Genomic DNA, 19357 nt, shown 5'->3' with positions numbered 1-19357 from the left:
TATTCATGCATGTCACAGTCATGGGTGATGATGATACCTAATGATACTCTTGTGCGGTTTATATATTCATGCGTGTCACAGTCATGTGTGATGATGGCACCTAATGATACTCTTGTGCGGTTCATATATTCATGCATGTCACAGTCATGGGTGATGATGATACCTAATGATACTCTTGTGTGGTTCATATATTCATGCGAGTGACAGTCATGGGTGATGATGGCACCTAATGATACTCTTGTGTGGTTTATATATTCATGCGAGTCACAGTCATGGGTGATGATGGTACCTAATGATACTCTTGTGCGGTTTATATATTCATGCGTGTCACAGTCATGGGTGATGATGATACCTAATGATACTCTTGTGTGGTTCATATATTCATGCGTGTCACAGTCATGGGTGATGATGATACCTAATGATACTCTTGTGCGGTTTATATATTCATGCGTGTCACAGTCATGGGTGATGATGGCAACTAATGATACTCTTGTGTGGTTCATATATTCATGCGTGTCACATTCATGGGTGATGATGGCAACTAATGATACTCTTGTGTGGTTCATATATTCATGCGTGTCACATTCATGGGTGATGATGGCACCTAATGATACTCTTGTGTGGTTCATATATTCATGCATGTCACAGTCATGGGTGATGATGGTACCTAATGATACTCTTGTGTGGTTCATATATTCATGCGTGTCACAGTCATGGGTGATGATGGTACCTAATGATACTCTTGTGTGGTTCATATATTCATGCGTGTCACAGTCATGGGTGATGATGATACCTAATGATACTCTTGTGTGGTTCATATATTCATGCGAGTGACAGTCATGGGTGATGATGGCACCTAATGATACTCTTGTGTGGTTTATATATTCATGCGAGTCACAGTCATGGGTGATGATGGTACCTAATGATACTCTTGTGCGGTTTATATATTCATGCGTGTCACAGTCATGGGTGATGATGATACCTAATGATACTCTTGTGTGGTTCATATATTCATGCGTGTCACAGTCATGGGTGATGATGATACCTAATGATACTCTTGTGCGGTTTATATATTCATGCGTGTCACAGTCATGGGTGATGATGGCAACTAATGATACTCTTGTGTGGTTCATATATTCATGCGTGTCACATTCATGGGTGATGATGGCAACTAATGATACTCTTGTGTGGTTCATATATTCATGCGTGTCACAGTCATGGGTGATGATGGCGCCTAATGATACTCTTGTGTGGTTCATATATTCATGCGTGTCACAGTCATGGGTGATGATGATACCTAATGATACTCTTGTGTGGTTTATATATTCATGCGTGTCACATTCATGGGTGATGATGGCACCTAATGATACTCTTGTGTGGTTCATATATTCATGCATGTCACAGTCATGGGTGATGATGGTACCTAATGATACTCTTGTGTGGTTCATATATTCATGCGTGTCACAGTCATGGGTGATGATGGAACCTAATGATACTCTTGTGTGGTTTATATATTCATGCGTGTCACAGTCATGGGTGATGATGGCACCTAATGATACTCTTGTGTGGTTCATATATTCATGCAAGTGACAGTCATGGGTGATGATGGTACCTAATGATACTCTTGTGTGGTTCATATATTCATGCGAGTGACAGTCATGGGTGATGATGGCACCTAATGATACTCTTGTGTGGTTCATATATTCATGCGTGTCACAGTCATGGGTGATGATGGTACCTAATGATACTCTTGTGTGGTTCATATATTCATGCGTGTCACAGTCATGGGTGATGATGGTACCTAATGATACTCTTGTGTGGTTCATATATTCATGCGAGTGACAGTCATGGGTGATGATGGTACCTAATGATACTCTTGTGTGGTTCATATATTCATGCGTGTCACAGTCATGTGTGATGATGATACCTAATGATACTCTTGTGTGGTTTATATATTCATGCGTGTCACAGTCATGGGTGATGATGGCGCCTAATGATACTCTTGTGTGGTTTATATATTCATGCAAGTGACAGTCATGGGTGATGATGGCACCTAATGATACTCTTGTGTGGTTTATATATTCATGCAAGTGACAGTCATGGGTGATGATGGAACCTAATGATACTCTTGTGTGGTTCATATATTCATGCGAGTGACAGTCATGGGTGATGATGGCACCTAATGATACTCTTGTGTGGTTCATATATTCATGCGTGTCACAGTCATGGGTGATGATGGTACCTAATGATACTCTTGTGCGGTTTATATATTCATGCGTGTCACAGTCATGGGTGATGATGGTACCTAATGATACTCTTGTGTGGTTCATATATTCATGCGTGTCACAGTCATGGGTGATGATGGTACCTAATGATACTCTTGTGTGGTTTATATATTCATGCGTGTCACAGTCATGGGTGATGATGATACCTAATGATACTCTTGTGCGGTTCATATATTCTTGCGTGTCACAGTCATGGGTGATGATGGCGCCTAATGATACTCTTGTGCGGTTCATATATTCATGCGTGTCACAGTCATGGGTGATGATGGTACCTAATGATACTCTTGTGTGGTTTATATATTCATGCGTGTCACAGTCATGGGTGATGATGATACCTAATGATACTCTTGTGTGGTTTATATATTCATGCGTGTCACAGTCATGTGTGATGATGATACCTAATGATACTCTTGTGTGGTTCATATATTCATGCGTGTCACAGTCATGGGTGATGATGATACCTAATGATACTCTTGTGTGGTTCATATATTCATGCGAGTCACAGTCATGGGTGATGATGGCACCTAATGATACTCTTGTGTGGTTCATATATTCATGCGTGTCACAGTCATGGGTGATGATGGCAACTAATGATACTCTTGTGTGGTTCATATATTCATGCGTGTCACAGTCATGGGTGATGATGGTACCTAATGATACTCTTGTGTGGTTCATATATTCATGCGTGTCACAGTCATGTGTGATGATGGCACCTAATGATACTCTTGTGCGGTTTATATATTCATGCGTGTCACAGTCATGGGTGATGATGGCAACTAATGATACTCTTGTGTGGTTCATATATTCATGCGTGTCACAGTCATGGGTGATGATGGTACCTAATGATACTCTTGTGTGGTTCATATATTCATGCGTGTCACAGTCATGGGTGATGATGGTACCTAATGATACTCTTGTGTGGTTCATATATTCATGCGAGTGACAGTCATGGGTGATGATGGCAACTAATGATACTCTTGTGTGGTTCATATATTCATGCATGTCACAGTCATGGGTGATGATGATACCTAATGATACTCTTGTGTGGTTCATATATTCATGCGAGTGACAGTCATGGGTGATGATGGTACCTAATGATACTCTTGTGTGGTTCATATATTCATGCGTGTCACAGTCATGGGTGATGATGGTATCTAATGATACTCTTGTGTGGTTCATATATTCATGCATGTCACAGTCATGGGTGATGATGATACCTAATGATACTCTTGTGTGGTTCATATATTCATGCGTGTCACAGTCATGGGTGATGATGGTACCTAATGATACTCTTGTGTGGTTCATATATTCATGCGTGTCACAGTCATGGGTGATGATGGCAACTAATGATACTCTTGTGTGGTTCATATATTCTTGCGAGTGACAGTCATGGGTGATGATGGCACCTAATGATACTCTTGTGTGGTTCATATATTCATGCGTGTCACAGTCATGGGTGATGATGATACCTAATGATACTCTTGTGTGGTTCATATATTCATGCGAGTGACAGTCATGGGTGATGATGGTACCTAATGATACTCTTGTGTGGTTTATATATTCATGCGTGTCACAGTCATGGGTGATGATGGCACCTAATGATACTCTTGTGTGGTTCATATATTCATGCGTGTCACAGTCATGTGTGATGATGGTACCTAATGATACTCTTGTGTGGTTCATATATTCATGCGTGTCACAGTCATGTGTGATGATGGTACCTAATGATACTCTTGTGTGGTTCATATATTCATGCGAGTGACAGTCATGGGTGATGATGGTACCTAATGATACTCTTGTGTGGTTTATATATTCATGCGTGTCACAGTCATGGGTGATGATGGTACCTAATGATACTCTTGTGTGGTTCATATATTCTTGCGTGTCACAGTCATGGGTGATGATGGCACCTAATGATACTCTTGTGTGGTTTATATATTCATGCGAGTGACAGTCATGGGTGATGATGGAACCTAATGATACTCTTGTGTGGTTCATATATTCATGCGTGTCACAGTCATGGGTGATGATGGTACCTAATGATACTCTTGTGTGGTTCATATATTCATGCATGTCACAGTCATGGGTGATGATGATACCTAATGATACTCTTGTGTGGTTCATATATTCATGCGTGTCACAGTCATGGGTGATGATGGTACCTAATGATACTCTTGTGTGGTTCATATATTCATGCATGTCACAGTCATGGGTGATGATGATACCTAATGATACTCTTGTGTGGTTCATATATTCATGCGTGTCACAGTCATGGGTGATGATGGTACCTAATGATACTCTTGTGTGGTTTATATATTCATGCGTGTCACAGTCATGGGTGATGATGGTACCTAATGATACTTTTGTGTGGTTTATATATTCTTGCGTGTCACAGTCATGGGTGATGATGGCACCTAATGATACTCTTGTGTGGTTTATATATTCATGCGAGTGACAGTCATGGGTGATGATGGAACCTAATGATACTCTTGTGTGGTTCATATATTCATGCGTGTCACAGTCATGGGTGATGATGGTACCTAATGATACTCTTGTGTGGTTCATATATTCATGCATGTCACAGTCATGGGTGATGATGATACCTAATGATACTCTTGTGTGGTTCATATATTCATGCGTGTCACAGTCATGGGTGATGATGGTACCTAATGATACTCTTGTGTGGTTCATATATTCATGCATGTCACAGTCATGGGTGATGATGATACCTAATGATACTCTTGTGTGGTTCATATATTCATGCGTGTCACAGTCATGGGTGATGATGGTACCTAATGATACTCTTGTGTGGTTCATATATTCATGCGTGTCACAGTCATGGGTGATGATGGTACCTAATGATACTCTTGTGTGGTTCATATATTCATGCATGTCACAGTCATGGGTGATGATGATACCTAATGATACTCTTGTGTGGTTCATATATTCATGCGAGTGACAGTCATGTGTGATGATGGTACCTAATGATACTCTTGTGTGGTTCATATATTCATGCGTGTCACAGTCATGTGTGATGATGGTACCTAATGATACTCTTGTGTGGTTCATATATTCATGCGAGTGACAGTCATGGGTGATGATGGTACCTAATGATACTCTTGTGTGGTTCATATATTCATGCGTGTCACAGTCATGTGTGATGATGGTACCTAATGATACTCTTGTGTGGTTTATATATTCATGCGTGTCACAGTCATGGGTGATGATGGTACCTAATGATACTCTTGTGTGGTTCATATATTCTTGCGTGTCACAGTCATGGGTGATGATGGCACCTAATGATACTCTTGTGTGGTTTATATATTCATGCGAGTGACAGTCATGGGTGATGATGGAACCTAATGATACTCTTGTGTGGTTCATATATTCATGCGTGTCACAGTCATGGGTGATGATGGTACCTAATGATACTCTTGTGTGGTTCATATATTCATGCATGTCACAGTCATGGGTGATGATGATACCTAATGATACTCTTGTGTGGTTCATATATTCATGCGTGTCACAGTCATGGGTGATGATGGTACCTAATGATACTCTTGTGTGGTTCATATATTCATGCATGTCACAGTCATGGGTGATGATGATACCTAATGATACTCTTGTGTGGTTCATATATTCATGCGTGTCACAGTCATGGGTGATGATGGCGCCTAATGATACTCTTGTGTGGTTCATATATTCATGCGTGTCACATTCATGGGTGATGATGATACCTAATGATACTCTTGTGTGGTTTATATATTCATGCGTGTCACAGTCATGTGTGATGATGGCGCCTAATGATACTCTTGTGCGGTTTATATATTCATGCGTGTCACAGTCATGGGTGATGATGGTACCTAATGATACTTTTGTGTGGTTTATATATTCATGCGTGTCACAGTCATGGGTGATGATGGCACCTAATGATACACTTGTGATTTTAGACGTGGAAGAATTTTTATGATCAACAACTACGATTTTCAAAGTAAGATGCCTAACAGAGACTTTTCTGGCTTTGATAGAGATGCTCTCTTCTCAGCCTTCAGACATATAGGCTACAAGGAAATTGAAGTCTGTGAGAACCTAACGAGTACTGAGATGCAACGATTGGCTGAACATAGTAAGAACATTCGCTACCTACTTCTGTTAATGTTTAAGCATCTTAAGCGCCTGATATCTTTAATGGTACAATAAGATAATTTTACAATATTTATACCATAATTACTTTTTCGCATTTGAACTTATGTTGAAACGGGTTTAAGATTTGTAGATACAGGAAAAAGTCTATAAACTAATATATAATATAGATAATATATAGTATGAATGAATATAACTAAGAAATGATCTTTTCATTTTTAGTGCTAATAAAATAGTGTTCTGCCTCTGCTGTTCTTTTCATTTTTAAACAAGTCTGATCAGATATATCGAAAATTCAAGTACTGTTAAATTTTGCCGATATAGTGTGATAGACTAGTTTCTTAGCAATGCATTCATAAGACAACTTGGGTGTGATAGCGATTCTCCTGTTATTATGTTTGTAGTAGGATTTGTTTTGCTGAGGAATAAATAAAGTTTGTCAAAATTCTCAAACAATTGAGAGCTTGTTTCAGATAGCCGTATAAAATGCTGGCTACCTCACTTGATGATTGTGTAAGTAAAACTTGTACTTACAAAAAGTTTTACATACATGTATTAAATTTCCTGGTTATGAAACGCCTTTTTGTAGAAAGATTGCTTCGACATACAAAAGATGTTTTAGATGCGAAAGACCTAAAGGCCATTCTAATTTTATGGCTCATCTATTTTTTTTTGAAAAGCACAAAAAGAGAGAATTTTCAATTTTGCTGCGTATTCATTTTTGATTTATTGTGTATGTTTTGAATTTAGTGTGTCTGTTCATTTTAGTTTTTAGTACTTCAAGTTTTGTGTTTTCTGTATGATGACACAGTTTTTAAGTTTATCTTGACGTTAATAAGCCTTCTTTAAACATTTTTGCCAATAAATTTATCAGTGGACTCAAATGGTCATGTTTTGTTAAAATACATATTTCACCATTTATCAAAACATCTTCAACACAAGAAATTATATTACTTGCAAAGAAGATTTTGCAATACATTTGGGACCCGTGAACAAAGTAGAGACTATTTCAGTACAAATTCATTTGCAGTGGATTCTCATTCACTCTATATAAAGATATAGCATTTTAATTGTTACTCACTTTTATGAAAATAATTTTACATGTAGTTATTACAAAAATAATCATGTCTTTTGTATATACGCTGCCTAAGTTAATGGCAGACCATGTATTTGGGTTTGTGGTGCCAGTCGGCACATTCAACAGCTAAAGTGTTGAATTATGTTGTCACTATTCGATGCTAATATAATAATTGTATTCAATTTTCACATGTTCATTGTTAGTCATCTTCTACATACTTAATGTCAGATTTGAGAAATTGGCTTAATATTGAGATATTTATTTTTCTATGTACGAGAAAAGCACTAGTGATCATATTTTCTACCACAGAATGTATGACTTTCAGCTATAATTTTCTGGACAGTTCTCATAAGAGTGCGGGTGACTAAGCGTATACCTTGTTGCTAATAAACGGTAATTACTTGTAAATATTTATCATAGTGATCGACGAGGCTACAAGTGGCTTATAAATGTATATTGAGATTTTAGCAACTTTGAAATTCTTTGAGTAAAAATGCGGGAGGTGAACATGAGTATGTTTCGAGGGCTTTTAGGTTTTGTTACATTTGAGTAGTTTATAAAGTTGTTTGAAACAGATATGAGGATGTTGTGTAAGATCTTGTACAGGGTCACAAGGCTTTATGATGAAACCTACGCACTAATTGCGTGGCATGCTGACTTTTCTCGTAAAGTTATCCCTTTTTGATCAGAGTGACTAATATCGTCACTCTTTGACTTTGTCCTTGATTAAAGAAAGAAAGGTCAATACAGAGACCTGATGGCGAAAATTAGTTATTAATTATTTATATATATATATATATATATATATAGATATATATATGTATATATACTCTTCTATATATATATATTTCTCAAAGTTTGTCGTTTGTAGGATTGATTGTCTGGCTATAGATCTTAAAATCTTGGAATAAATATTCCGTACCGAAGAAGATTCGATCTCGGACCCTGCTGTTCGCTAGTTCGACGCTTTACCCACTAGACTGCAAAAATCGAATTGCTAGCCTGCCTATATAAGTCATTACATGAGAGCAAATACCTAACTGCTTTGCGTCAGAGCCGTATAGTTTTACAGAGTCCCGCGATCAACAGAAGCGTATACGGGAGCTCGCTCGATTCCAAACAAACCGGCCACGCCCACTATTTTTTATATAAGTTATAATGGAGAGGCCGCAACATTAACCACAAAAAATCACTCCCATGGGCAGTCGCTCTAAAATTGATGGTTGCATTATAAACCATTTGAAAGAGGACAAAATTCCCTACAAGAAGATATTGATAATTTTTTTCTATTTAAGAAACTAACCCCTTCAATGCCTAAATTAAAAAACATCTTACCTAAATTGATTTATAGCTCGAGTACTGATGGGATTTGTATCGGCAACCAGTTTCTGTTTGGGTTTCTAAAGGAATTACGTTTTAATTTTTGTGTAAAAACCATGGATGCCGCGACTAATCAGATATGACATAGTGGCTGGCAGCAATATCCATTTGAATATATTAAACTTGAAGGAAATGTATTCACAAGCAATATTCATTTGAATATTGCTTGTGGATACATTTCCTTCAATTCTCCGTCTCACAAACACCAAGGTACTATCAGCTGAAGATCAATTAAGCAAAACATATTGTATATACATGTAGTATCGCAATACATATGCAAAAACCAGGCTCGGGCAACATATGCCTTTGATATTAAGATCAAAGGAGCAGATGATCTTAATATCAAGTTACAGATATTAAGATCATCTGCACGCGACTAAATAAAAATATAATTTATGTAGCAGTGACAAACCACAAAAACAAAATAATAGTGCAGTAAAATTTGGAATTCTGTTAAAAAGCATTCGCAACAATGGTTTCAGGTGAGCAGTTGGATACTACTAATATTTTGACAATATATTAAGCTGAAAAATATTAAGCATAAGAAAATATAAACAGAGCGAGTAATGAAAAGAACATTCGGCTTAAAAGGCGCTCTTCGGTTCTGCTCCTCAACAGACGCTTTAAGCTAAGAGTTAACTGATGACGCCAACTCTTCGCACAAGATCTCAAGAAGTGCAAGTGCAGCAGTATATATCGCAAGGTTATTCGCGGAGAGAGCCATTACAGGATGGCGGCTGTTCATCAGATCAAACCATTTGTCAACGGCTTTGACAAACCAAGCTGTGGTCAGGTATGACACAGGTCGTCCCTCCTTCTCCACGAGATACTGCAGGCCTGCACCGACTGAGTTACTAAATATGTGCAGTGCCTTGCCAACATTCATCGTTCTAAAGTGAGCGCTGTTAGTCAGATCGCCTAACTTAAGGTATGGTGTCAGTTTAAGATCTTTATTTTCCTGGAATCTAACGAGGTCCTCGACATGACCTATCTCCACTGTATTCGCAGGCAGATGATGTTTGTTGACTGTGGTAGCAGAAAGAGTTATTGTCCTGTGATTGAGAAAAGCGTTGGCAAGGTTTTTGATGACATGCGGCACATCAGCTATGAACTCAGTAGCACTGCCTTCAATTACCGCGGATGTAACTAGAGTGTTAATTTTGCTGGTGACTCCAAACTGTCTCCACATACTCCGGTTACCAGGACCCTTGTCTGAGGTGATTGCTATGACATTCAGCCCGAGTGCTTTCGCCTTGGCAATGATATCTATTATGGTGATCTTTAAGCTCAAAGCTGACATTGAGCGACCAGTAAAATGATACCCGACCACCTGCTTCCATCTTTTGGCTATGCCTGCAAAAATCACCCAAATGTAAATGTGAAAGGATAAATGGGTATAGTTTGAATTTGTGATAATAATGAAATTGAAGGATAAGTTGAATCAAGCTAAATACAAATAAATGATGTATTGCCTATCACTGTTTAGTTCATGAACAACCCTTGGACTCTAAAAAAGCCATGAAAATCATGTATATAAACAGGGCCGACAACAATATGCCGACAACAGGGAAAACCAAAAATCTATTCAATAAAAAAGCTTGATCCCAATATGTAGTTACAAAGCTAGCTACTGTCTCCATTACATCTATGAATTAAACCACTATTCTTTATCAATCAGAAGACATGCTCTTACCACCCAGCATGAAGACCAATCCATGATTTGCCTCCCCTTGATGGCCTGGCAGTGTTATCTGGCCCAATACTTTTTTGCTGCTACGGTCATACTCTACAGCTTTCTTCAGTTCCATCTCATCAAGGGTGAGACAACAGAGCTTGTCAACATCGCTCATAGAAGCAACCTAAAGTAGCATACAATAATCACTGTAAGATCTAATGTATAAATTATCTTAATATATATACATCTTTGGACTTTATAAAAATGATCTCTGACAACTGGGTACATTTTAACAAACATGAGATAGGAGCGAACGCCAACAGTTTCATATGTTCACAATAAACAAAACTTTTGCAACTTATTTATGACTTTTTTGCTGGATCAAGACTTGTCTAGAAAACATAACATATATATATATACCTTTGGGCTCAAATATTCAAACACTGAGCACAGCACACCGGGAGAAAAGTTTATATGTTGCGCACGCTGTTGTAGAGTTCGTATGGAAGGAAGAGGAAATGCCATGGTTAACAATTCTGTGTAGCCCGTTGTTCCACATGCAAAGCGTAGCTTTAAAGACTTTTTAACAGTCTCCAGCTCCCAAGCAAGACCGCGAGTGCTTCGTCGAGATAATGCCGATAGCTGGTCCTTGTTAAATAACATGCACATTTTTATCTCGTGCTGTCTAAGCTTGGCTTCACCCGCCCTTTTCTCTTTCTGTGCCTAAAACAACAAAATTATGAACACAACCCAAGCAAACGGAAGTATTTTAAGACACATTACAGAAATACATGAATGATTCAATGTGCAAAAACACCACCCACTGTAACAATTGGACAAAAATGTTATTCTTTACAGAAAAATGGCAGTATGTATATATAGTGTATATAATTACCTGATTGAGTCTTTTTTGAAGGTCAATAACCTTGCGTTTGAGTTGGTCAACCTCCGAATCACCGGTATGATGGAGTAAAAATAGAAAGGAAAATGAACATTGAGGAATAGACATTAAGCTTCTTTAAAACAACTTAAAATATTCAATTACTCAGCTTTCACGCTGTCCTGTGCTTCTCACTCTCGTGTCTAAGGATGATGTTTAAAGTAGATGAAAGGTTGAATGACGAAAATGTCACAGCTGTTAGTATTTTGTTAGCATCATTCTGTTAGTATTTCTTCAACCAGACACACAATAGTAAAAATGTTAGCTGTTTGGTGATATGTTAGCCATACCATGCATTTCAGGATGCAGTAAGGCACAACACATATTAGTGTTAATTGTGATGGTAGCAGAAATCTATTACTGAAACAGATGAATCACGTGCAATACTACATTAGCAATACCATATGCCGCTATCTACCACAGACACACACAGAGCAGTTACACACTTAAAATATGTACCACTTTGCTGAATTGGCTGCATGTGAAAAAATAGAGCATGGCAATAAATTGTGGTCAATATGAGGAGTTCTTTGTAACAGGTTAAAATGTAACATTAAATTTGATTAAAATTCCACCAAGTCTCACCAAACTGTCCAACACTGCCAGACTCATGAAAATCAAGGCAGCTAGTCATGGGTAAAGCAACTGCATGAGATGCATGGCTGCTACTGCTTTGGTGTCGGCCTTCTATGGCCTTGTGCCTCTTGGCTCTCTCTGTCTGAGGGTGTGGTCTTTTGTGAGCAAATACAGTAGGGATAGCTCCGGGTTTCAAACGTCTCTTCTCAGTCTTAGTCAGAGTAAACCAATGCTATTCAAAATGTTTCTGTTAAATATTTATCAAACATATCATACATAATACATGTATATCATATAATTTTCGGTACACACATAAAATCAGGCCAGTAAGTACATGTACAAGCAGTATGATTGCAGGCTTAAGGCTGCTGCTTGATTTTCTTTTTGAAACATATATTGATGTGATCCATGTCATGGTCATAGTGGTGGTGGTGATAAAGACTTGTTTTTAATCTACAATTCACCCAAATCAATGATACTTAACTCATTTCTTTCTTTAATTTCCCTCTAGCCTAAAACACCAACTAGCTAAATGTCATTACTGTTCCAGAAAAAAAGTAGTAGAAAAAATCTGAATTATTATTGGTTTTATTATTACGAAAAGGGAGACTCACCTCACAGATTACAGTTGCGTTGCCTGGCTCTAGAAGTTTAGGGGCTCTTGGGTTGCTGCTTGCGTTTAACCTACTGACATTTTGAACCCATATATTTTTTAATGAACTGTCTCGAGGGAACCGGAAAAACTGCAAACCAGCTTCAGATCGGTTTGTGCACTTAACTGCCCAGCAATTTACCATTTTAATAGACAAACCGCAATCGTGTCTACGAGGCAAAAGATCGAATGCGCCTTGCAAATTATTTTGGCGCCTGTTCTTGTTTAGACAGGTATTAATCAGATTAAAATGGTCGGAAACCACACTTCTTGTATATGATTAGAAAGCAAAATTTTTGCTTATTTAAATGGTATTGTACAGGTCTAAATCCACGATCTCTTTCTTTGCAAAAAAGTGAAGTATTGAGAGCAAAGTACAAAAATTCCATTAGAGATCAGTATGCCGATCGGGTTTGTTTGGAAACAAGCGTTTTTGTTTCCGGTTTTCGGTCACGGGACTCTGTGAAACTATACGACACTGCTTTGCGTATGACGCGGGTCATAGCATAACGTCACAAGAAGCTGTTCGCTCACATTATTAAACTGGCTAATAGCGAGCAACTCTCACTACTTCTCATTGTTTATAAGACAAAACCCTTTTTTCATGATATGTAGTTTTAAAGTTAGAATGGCAAATGTTCAAATGTTATATGTTAAAAACAAATCAATTTTCTGTCCAAAGACCTTTCTATTACCCGAGCAACGCCGGGTGGCACTCCTAGTAATATATACATGTATATATATATATACATTTCTCAGAGTTTGTCCATCTGTTTGGATATCTGTCAGTCTGTCCGGCTATAGCTATTAAATTCTTGGATATTAAAATTTCGCATTCTGCTGGATTCGAACTCACGAAGATTGCAACTGCAGGTTTGCAATATACTTATCCATCCACGAGATCACAGAGGCACTTATGATTGGTAGCTTTTACTGCCTATATACTTTATACACCCTTTTCTCAATTGCACGCGCTAAAGTTAATGGCGTAATAATCGAAACTCTTAATTCTATGAAACACGATGCTTTTTCGGCTTTTCGTGAACTTCTATTTCCGGTTTAATTGAAAATCGGCAAAGGCCAATACTTTTCACGCGGACAATTGTATTATCTCAAGTAGGAATAGCCTCTAAATTCTCTCTCCATTCAGGCAGACAAAGTACGAGGCATAGACAGTCCGATATCTCATTTTTACATTTGTACCAGTATCGAGAGGTACCAGTATCGTCGTATTCAGAGTTTTGATGGATAGCTTCTGTTGGAACAATAACCTTTTTATATAAAAGGTTATTGTCGCTATGCTCAAATAATATGTTATTTAGCATGTGCATACGGTATACGGTAAGAGCGTAGATCAATAAGGCTTGTATAGCCTGTGGTTGCAATCTTCATGAGTTTGAGTCCAGCAGAATGTGAAATTTTAATTCCAAGATGTTAATAGCTATAGCTGGACATACCGAAGGACAGACGACAAACCTTGAGAAATATATACCTATGTATATACAGTGCACCCTCGGGATACGGTATAGTTCCGTTCCAGTGTTGGCATTGTATGGTGAAAAATTTGCATGTAGGGTGTTGAGACCATTTTAATTATACAATGCAAACACCCCCTGGTAAAAATGGTCAAAATTTAAAAAAAGTTTTACATATTGAAAATTAGTAACAAAATAGTATGTTAATTTTAGTAACTATAGTTACCTGCAGTAACTGCATTGTATTTAGGGGTTATGATCTGCAATAAAATGCAACATTATAATGTGTGTACCAGATGCAGTACGTACGGTAAGGAGTTCTTACCTTCAAGCCGTACGTATAACATAAACTTTGAATTCACTTCAAATAAGTTTGGCTTACTAAACACACACTTCAAACTAAGTTTCAGAATGTATTTTCTACTATTTCACTGAATTTCAAATTTTTTATGATTTAAATTTTATCGCGTGTCAGTTTCTGTCTTCGGTTTCACTATAACATTTAGCGTGTCTGGTTTAAACTTTTTCAACCTAATTTGACAAAAAAGTCCGAGCGATGCAGTTCTCGAAAGCGGCCTCTCGCACACTTGACCATTTAATTGCCATCGAAAAGAAAGGTGAAATTTTATTTACTATACAGTACATACATACATTTGGAGTAATGGGACTTGAGCTGGTACATGTAGCGAGTAGAGAGGAGGCAAAAAGGTGTCAATGCTAATTACGTTACTGTACACTTGAAAATAAAATTACTACATAATGAAATAGAACTTTTAGCAGCTCTCTATTCCTGTCGAAGGGATCGCAACTCCATTTTTCTACTGGTTTTAAAAGAAAAAGTTTACCACTTTTGAGTCCTGAAAAGCAGAAATGGCCGGGAAGACACAGCTTTCCTGCTGGTGCAGAGAGTGCTCGAAGAAAACAAGCTAACTTGGTGCAATATGGAAGATATCCTACTCGATCGCTTATCGAGGATGATGCTTGCTAATGCAATGCAGACAATTGCTAGCTAGCTGATGCTTATAAAAAGGATCCAGAGAAGGTTGTAGTTTGTCTTATATGAATTGTGCACAATATTCGATGTAACCATACATACAGAAGTTTGTACGGTTACACTTACAACTTACACCTTGGAACTTTAGCAAGTTCTAGAAGGTAATGTAGATGCGTCCACTATCTTGAGTAGCTAGTTATATGAGTTACATACATACGATGATTTTTATTTACGTAGTAGAAAACAGGCCCGCTTGCAAAGACATGATTAAACAAGAAATAAAATAAAACATAAAATGAAATACATAAAGCATGATTAAGCATGAAATAAATTAAAACATAAAATGAATAAAATATGCACTATATATATATATATATATATGTATATATATATATATATATGTATATATAGAGAGAGATATGGAATAATCATTATTCTATATGCACTGCCTTTACGGCATTGAGCACTTTTTTAGTCAGAAGATTTCCATTAAATATATTAGTAATAGATATATATATATATATATACATGGATTGCTTATTGCTGGTTTATATGAAGGATTGTCGAGAGTAGCTTGTACAGCTGTTATACAAAATGTTGCAATAAACTGTCAGACATTACTATTTCACCCAATATGAGGTCATGCTAATTAAAAGTACATGTTTCAGTAAAAAAGAATCATCTCATAGCGTTCACCCATAACCAATAATAGGCTGTAATTAGGAAAATGCCAGTTTCTCATTTTAACGCCAGGAGGCGGCTTTGCCAAAGTGTGAAGGAAGCAGATTCGCTGGAACTGTTTGTAGTAATGTAGCTTATAAAATGCTCTATTTAGACTACTAGATTAATCCAATGTGACGATAGACTGCAGCCTTGATTGAATAGCCTTGCTCCTTCATACATAGAACCAGGTGAAAATTATTAAATGCGCTTTTAAGCATGGAGTTCTTGATAACCCATAGTTGCAGGAGTTCTTGAGAACCCATAGTTGCAGGAGTTCTTGAGAACCCATAGTTGCAGGAGTTCTTGAGAACCCATAATTGCAGGAGTTCTTGAGAACCCATAGTTGCAGGAGTTCTTGAGAACCCATAGTTGCAGGAGTTCTTGAGAACCCATAGTTGCAGGAGTTCTTGAGAACCCATAGTTGCAGGAGTTCTTGAGAACCCATAATTGCAGGAGTTCTTGAGGACCCATAATTGCAGGAGTTCTTGAGAACCCATAATTGCAGTTCTTGAAAACCCATAGTTGGAGGAGTTCTTGAAAACCCATAGTTACAGGAGTTCTTGGGAACCCATAGTTGCAGGAGTTCTTGAGAACCCATAGTTGCAGGAGTTCTTGAGAACCCATAGTTGCAGGAGTTCTTGAGAACCCATAGTTGCAGGAGTTATTGAGAACCCATAATTGCAATTCATTCAGTAAAAGGATGGTATTGATCCAGTTTTGGGTATGAAAGGAGAAATGACTGTTGTCCTTGTGAGAAAGATAACACTTAGCTGTGACATATTTGGGATTTGCTGTGGAGACCTTTGCTTTTCTTGACCTCAATAACTAGTACAGAAGATAAATATTATTGGTTGTTTTCTGGATATTGCAGTTGCACAAGCGGACTATGAGGAGTATGGAAATATGGTGCTAATAGTGCTCACCCATGGCGATGAAGATAACCTGTATGGGGTTGATGGTGAAAAGATAGCGTACAAGCGTTTGCTTCATCCGATCAAGAACTCTTCGAAGCTGAAACGTATACCGAAGTTTTATATAGCGCAGGTATGTGGCGATGAGTTTAATTTACAATCTTTGGGAATATCACGGAGCCTCTATGTACAAGAGGCATGTTTTAAGCAGTGATCTTGTTTGGATGTCCACGAAAAAATTTTAAGGTACAACGTTCAGATAAATGGCTGAGCGATCAAGACTATGTAGTCCTCAGCCTCAGTCGAACGGTTATCCTGAGAATTACAAAATAGTTCTCAATTTAAGGTAAACTTATATATTATGTGTAACTGCTTACATATTGTAAAAAGTTTCTCTTCTTTGTGTATCTCCTTACCTTTTTGCACACCCATCTCACTCTACCACCATGTAGATGTATGCCGCACACCCATCTCACTCTACCATGTAGATGTATGCCGATCACCCATCTCAATCTCACTCTACCATGTAGATGTATGCCGCACACCCATCTCACTCTACCATGTAGATGTATGCCGCAGGCCCATCTCACTCTATCATGTAGATGTATGCCGCACACCCATCTCACTCAACCACTATGTAGATGTATGCTGCTCTAATAAAGTGCTTACAACAAAATTTTACTTCGTTTGAATTATTTTGTTGCATTATTTGTATATTCAATTATTTTAGGTAGTAACTAGTGTTTTATAATATTTAATTAATAAGTTTTTAGTCATCTATATAGTATATACACGTATAAATGTGCATCTCTGTCTGTCGTGTGTCCAATTACACTGCGCCCTTGGGTTTTTGATGACACTGTTATATGATTTTTTCTCCTTATGATATGGAACACAAGGTTTTTTGCCTTCGCCATACAAAGTTTTTTTTTGTTATACGATATCAACAAAATTTTTTTCTTGAAATCCAAATTTGGCAGTCAGTGTGCTGAATACGTTGGAATAATGAAGATGCTGATAGTTATTTGCCGAAAGCCTTCCCACAATGCAGGAAAGAGATATGAAGCTCGCTCTCCCTCAGTGCAGCATTATTAGTTATCGTGAAAACGAAACCGGAAACAGATAAGTGAAAAATTTTTAGCTGATAACAAAGTTGAAGTTTAGTAAAATACATACTAAAACTTAGCTTTATGTACATGTATGTGTTTAGTAAGATAAATTAATTTACATTAAATTCAACGTTTATGTTATACGTCTGTCTTGAAAGTAAGAACTCTCTATGGTATGTACTGCATGTAGTACATTGTAATCTTACATTCATCGTATCTTACATACATTACATTGTATCTTATTGCAGATCATAACCACTGAACACACTAAAATTACTAAGATAACATATTATTTTATTACTAGTTTTTAATATGGACAGTACTTATATAAAATTTTGATGATTTTTTTCAGGGGGTGTTTGCATTACATATTAATTACGGGTTTCTATACCCCTTTATATGACATTTTTGCCTTGTAATGCCAAGACTTGAATGAATTAAAATTGTATGGTGAGAGACCACTGTATAGCGATAAAATACACACGAACAAAACCTGCTTTGCACTAGATTTGAACTCAGAACCACTGGTTTTGCAGACAGACAAGCTAACCATTACACCAAGCAGCCACATTGCTATACAATGGAATAATTGTGCACATGCTTATTGCACCTGCCAATGCGTTTGGCATTTTTAATGGCAATTGGTTAAAACACACGCATCATGTTTTAACCAATTTACTAGAAGCTAAATTTTACTATGGCCCCAGACTTCCCACTAATGCTATAAATGTATGCATATACGTATATAGCATGAACTTGATTAGACTTGTAGCATACACAGAAATAGACAAACACCTTCATTTAAAAGTTAGAGTGGTGAATGTTGTAACTTAATCTTGTTTTGATCGAAATAGTCAGTGAATAGTGAGCTGCAGGTTAATAGGTTCACATACAAGTTGCACAACTAAATATTTTTGTTAATATCTATCTCCATCTTGTTAATATTTATCTTCATCCTGTTAATATCTTTCTCTACTCTGTTAATATCTATCTGTATTCTGTTAATATCTATAACTATTCTGTTAATATCTATAACTATTCTGTTAATATCTATCTCTACTCTGTTAATATTTATCTGTATTCTGTTAATATCTATAACTATTCTGTTATTATATATCTCTCCTTGTTTTATATCTATTTCTAATGTGTTTTTATCATAGGCATGCAACCCCACGGTCAATGCAGTACATCCTGTTGCAACAGAAGTGTTTAACGGTGTTCAGCCAACAGTCTCTAATCTTGTACAAAATCTTGCTGAAGATGCTGCGAAATGCGCACCGGACCGTCATTGTACAACATACCCACAATCAGACATGTTAATTGCCTATTCTTTCATACCAGGTAATAGATATCTTTGTATCATTTCCAGTGCTATATGTCACATCACTTGTTACCAAGAAAGATAAAATGTTGCAA

At 37.3% G+C, this 19357-nt stretch overlaps 1 protein-coding gene across 4 annotated transcripts in view; it reads left to right on the top strand.

The window, feature by feature from the left end:
• LOC137392204 (caspase-3-like) overlaps positions 1-19357 on the top strand; it is a 49621-nt gene that overhangs the window by 29373 nt on the left and 891 nt on the right. For all 4 annotated transcript variants that reach the window (XM_068078865.1, XM_068078856.1, XM_068078878.1 and 1 more), the window contains 3 exons: positions 6236-6411; positions 16793-16965; positions 19102-19282. In XM_068078865.1, the coding sequence (XP_067934966.1) occupies positions 6236-6411; positions 16793-16965; positions 19102-19282 (530 nt within the window). The remainder of the gene's footprint in view (positions 1-6235; positions 6412-16792; positions 16966-19101; positions 19283-19357) is intronic.

This window comes from Watersipora subatra, chromosome 1 (assembly GCF_963576615.1).
Source record: "Watersipora subatra chromosome 1, tzWatSuba1.1, whole genome shotgun sequence".
Lineage (NCBI taxonomy): Eukaryota > Metazoa > Bryozoa > Gymnolaemata > Cheilostomatida > Watersiporidae > Watersipora > Watersipora subatra.
This window is presented reverse-complemented; position numbering and strand designations above follow the sequence as displayed.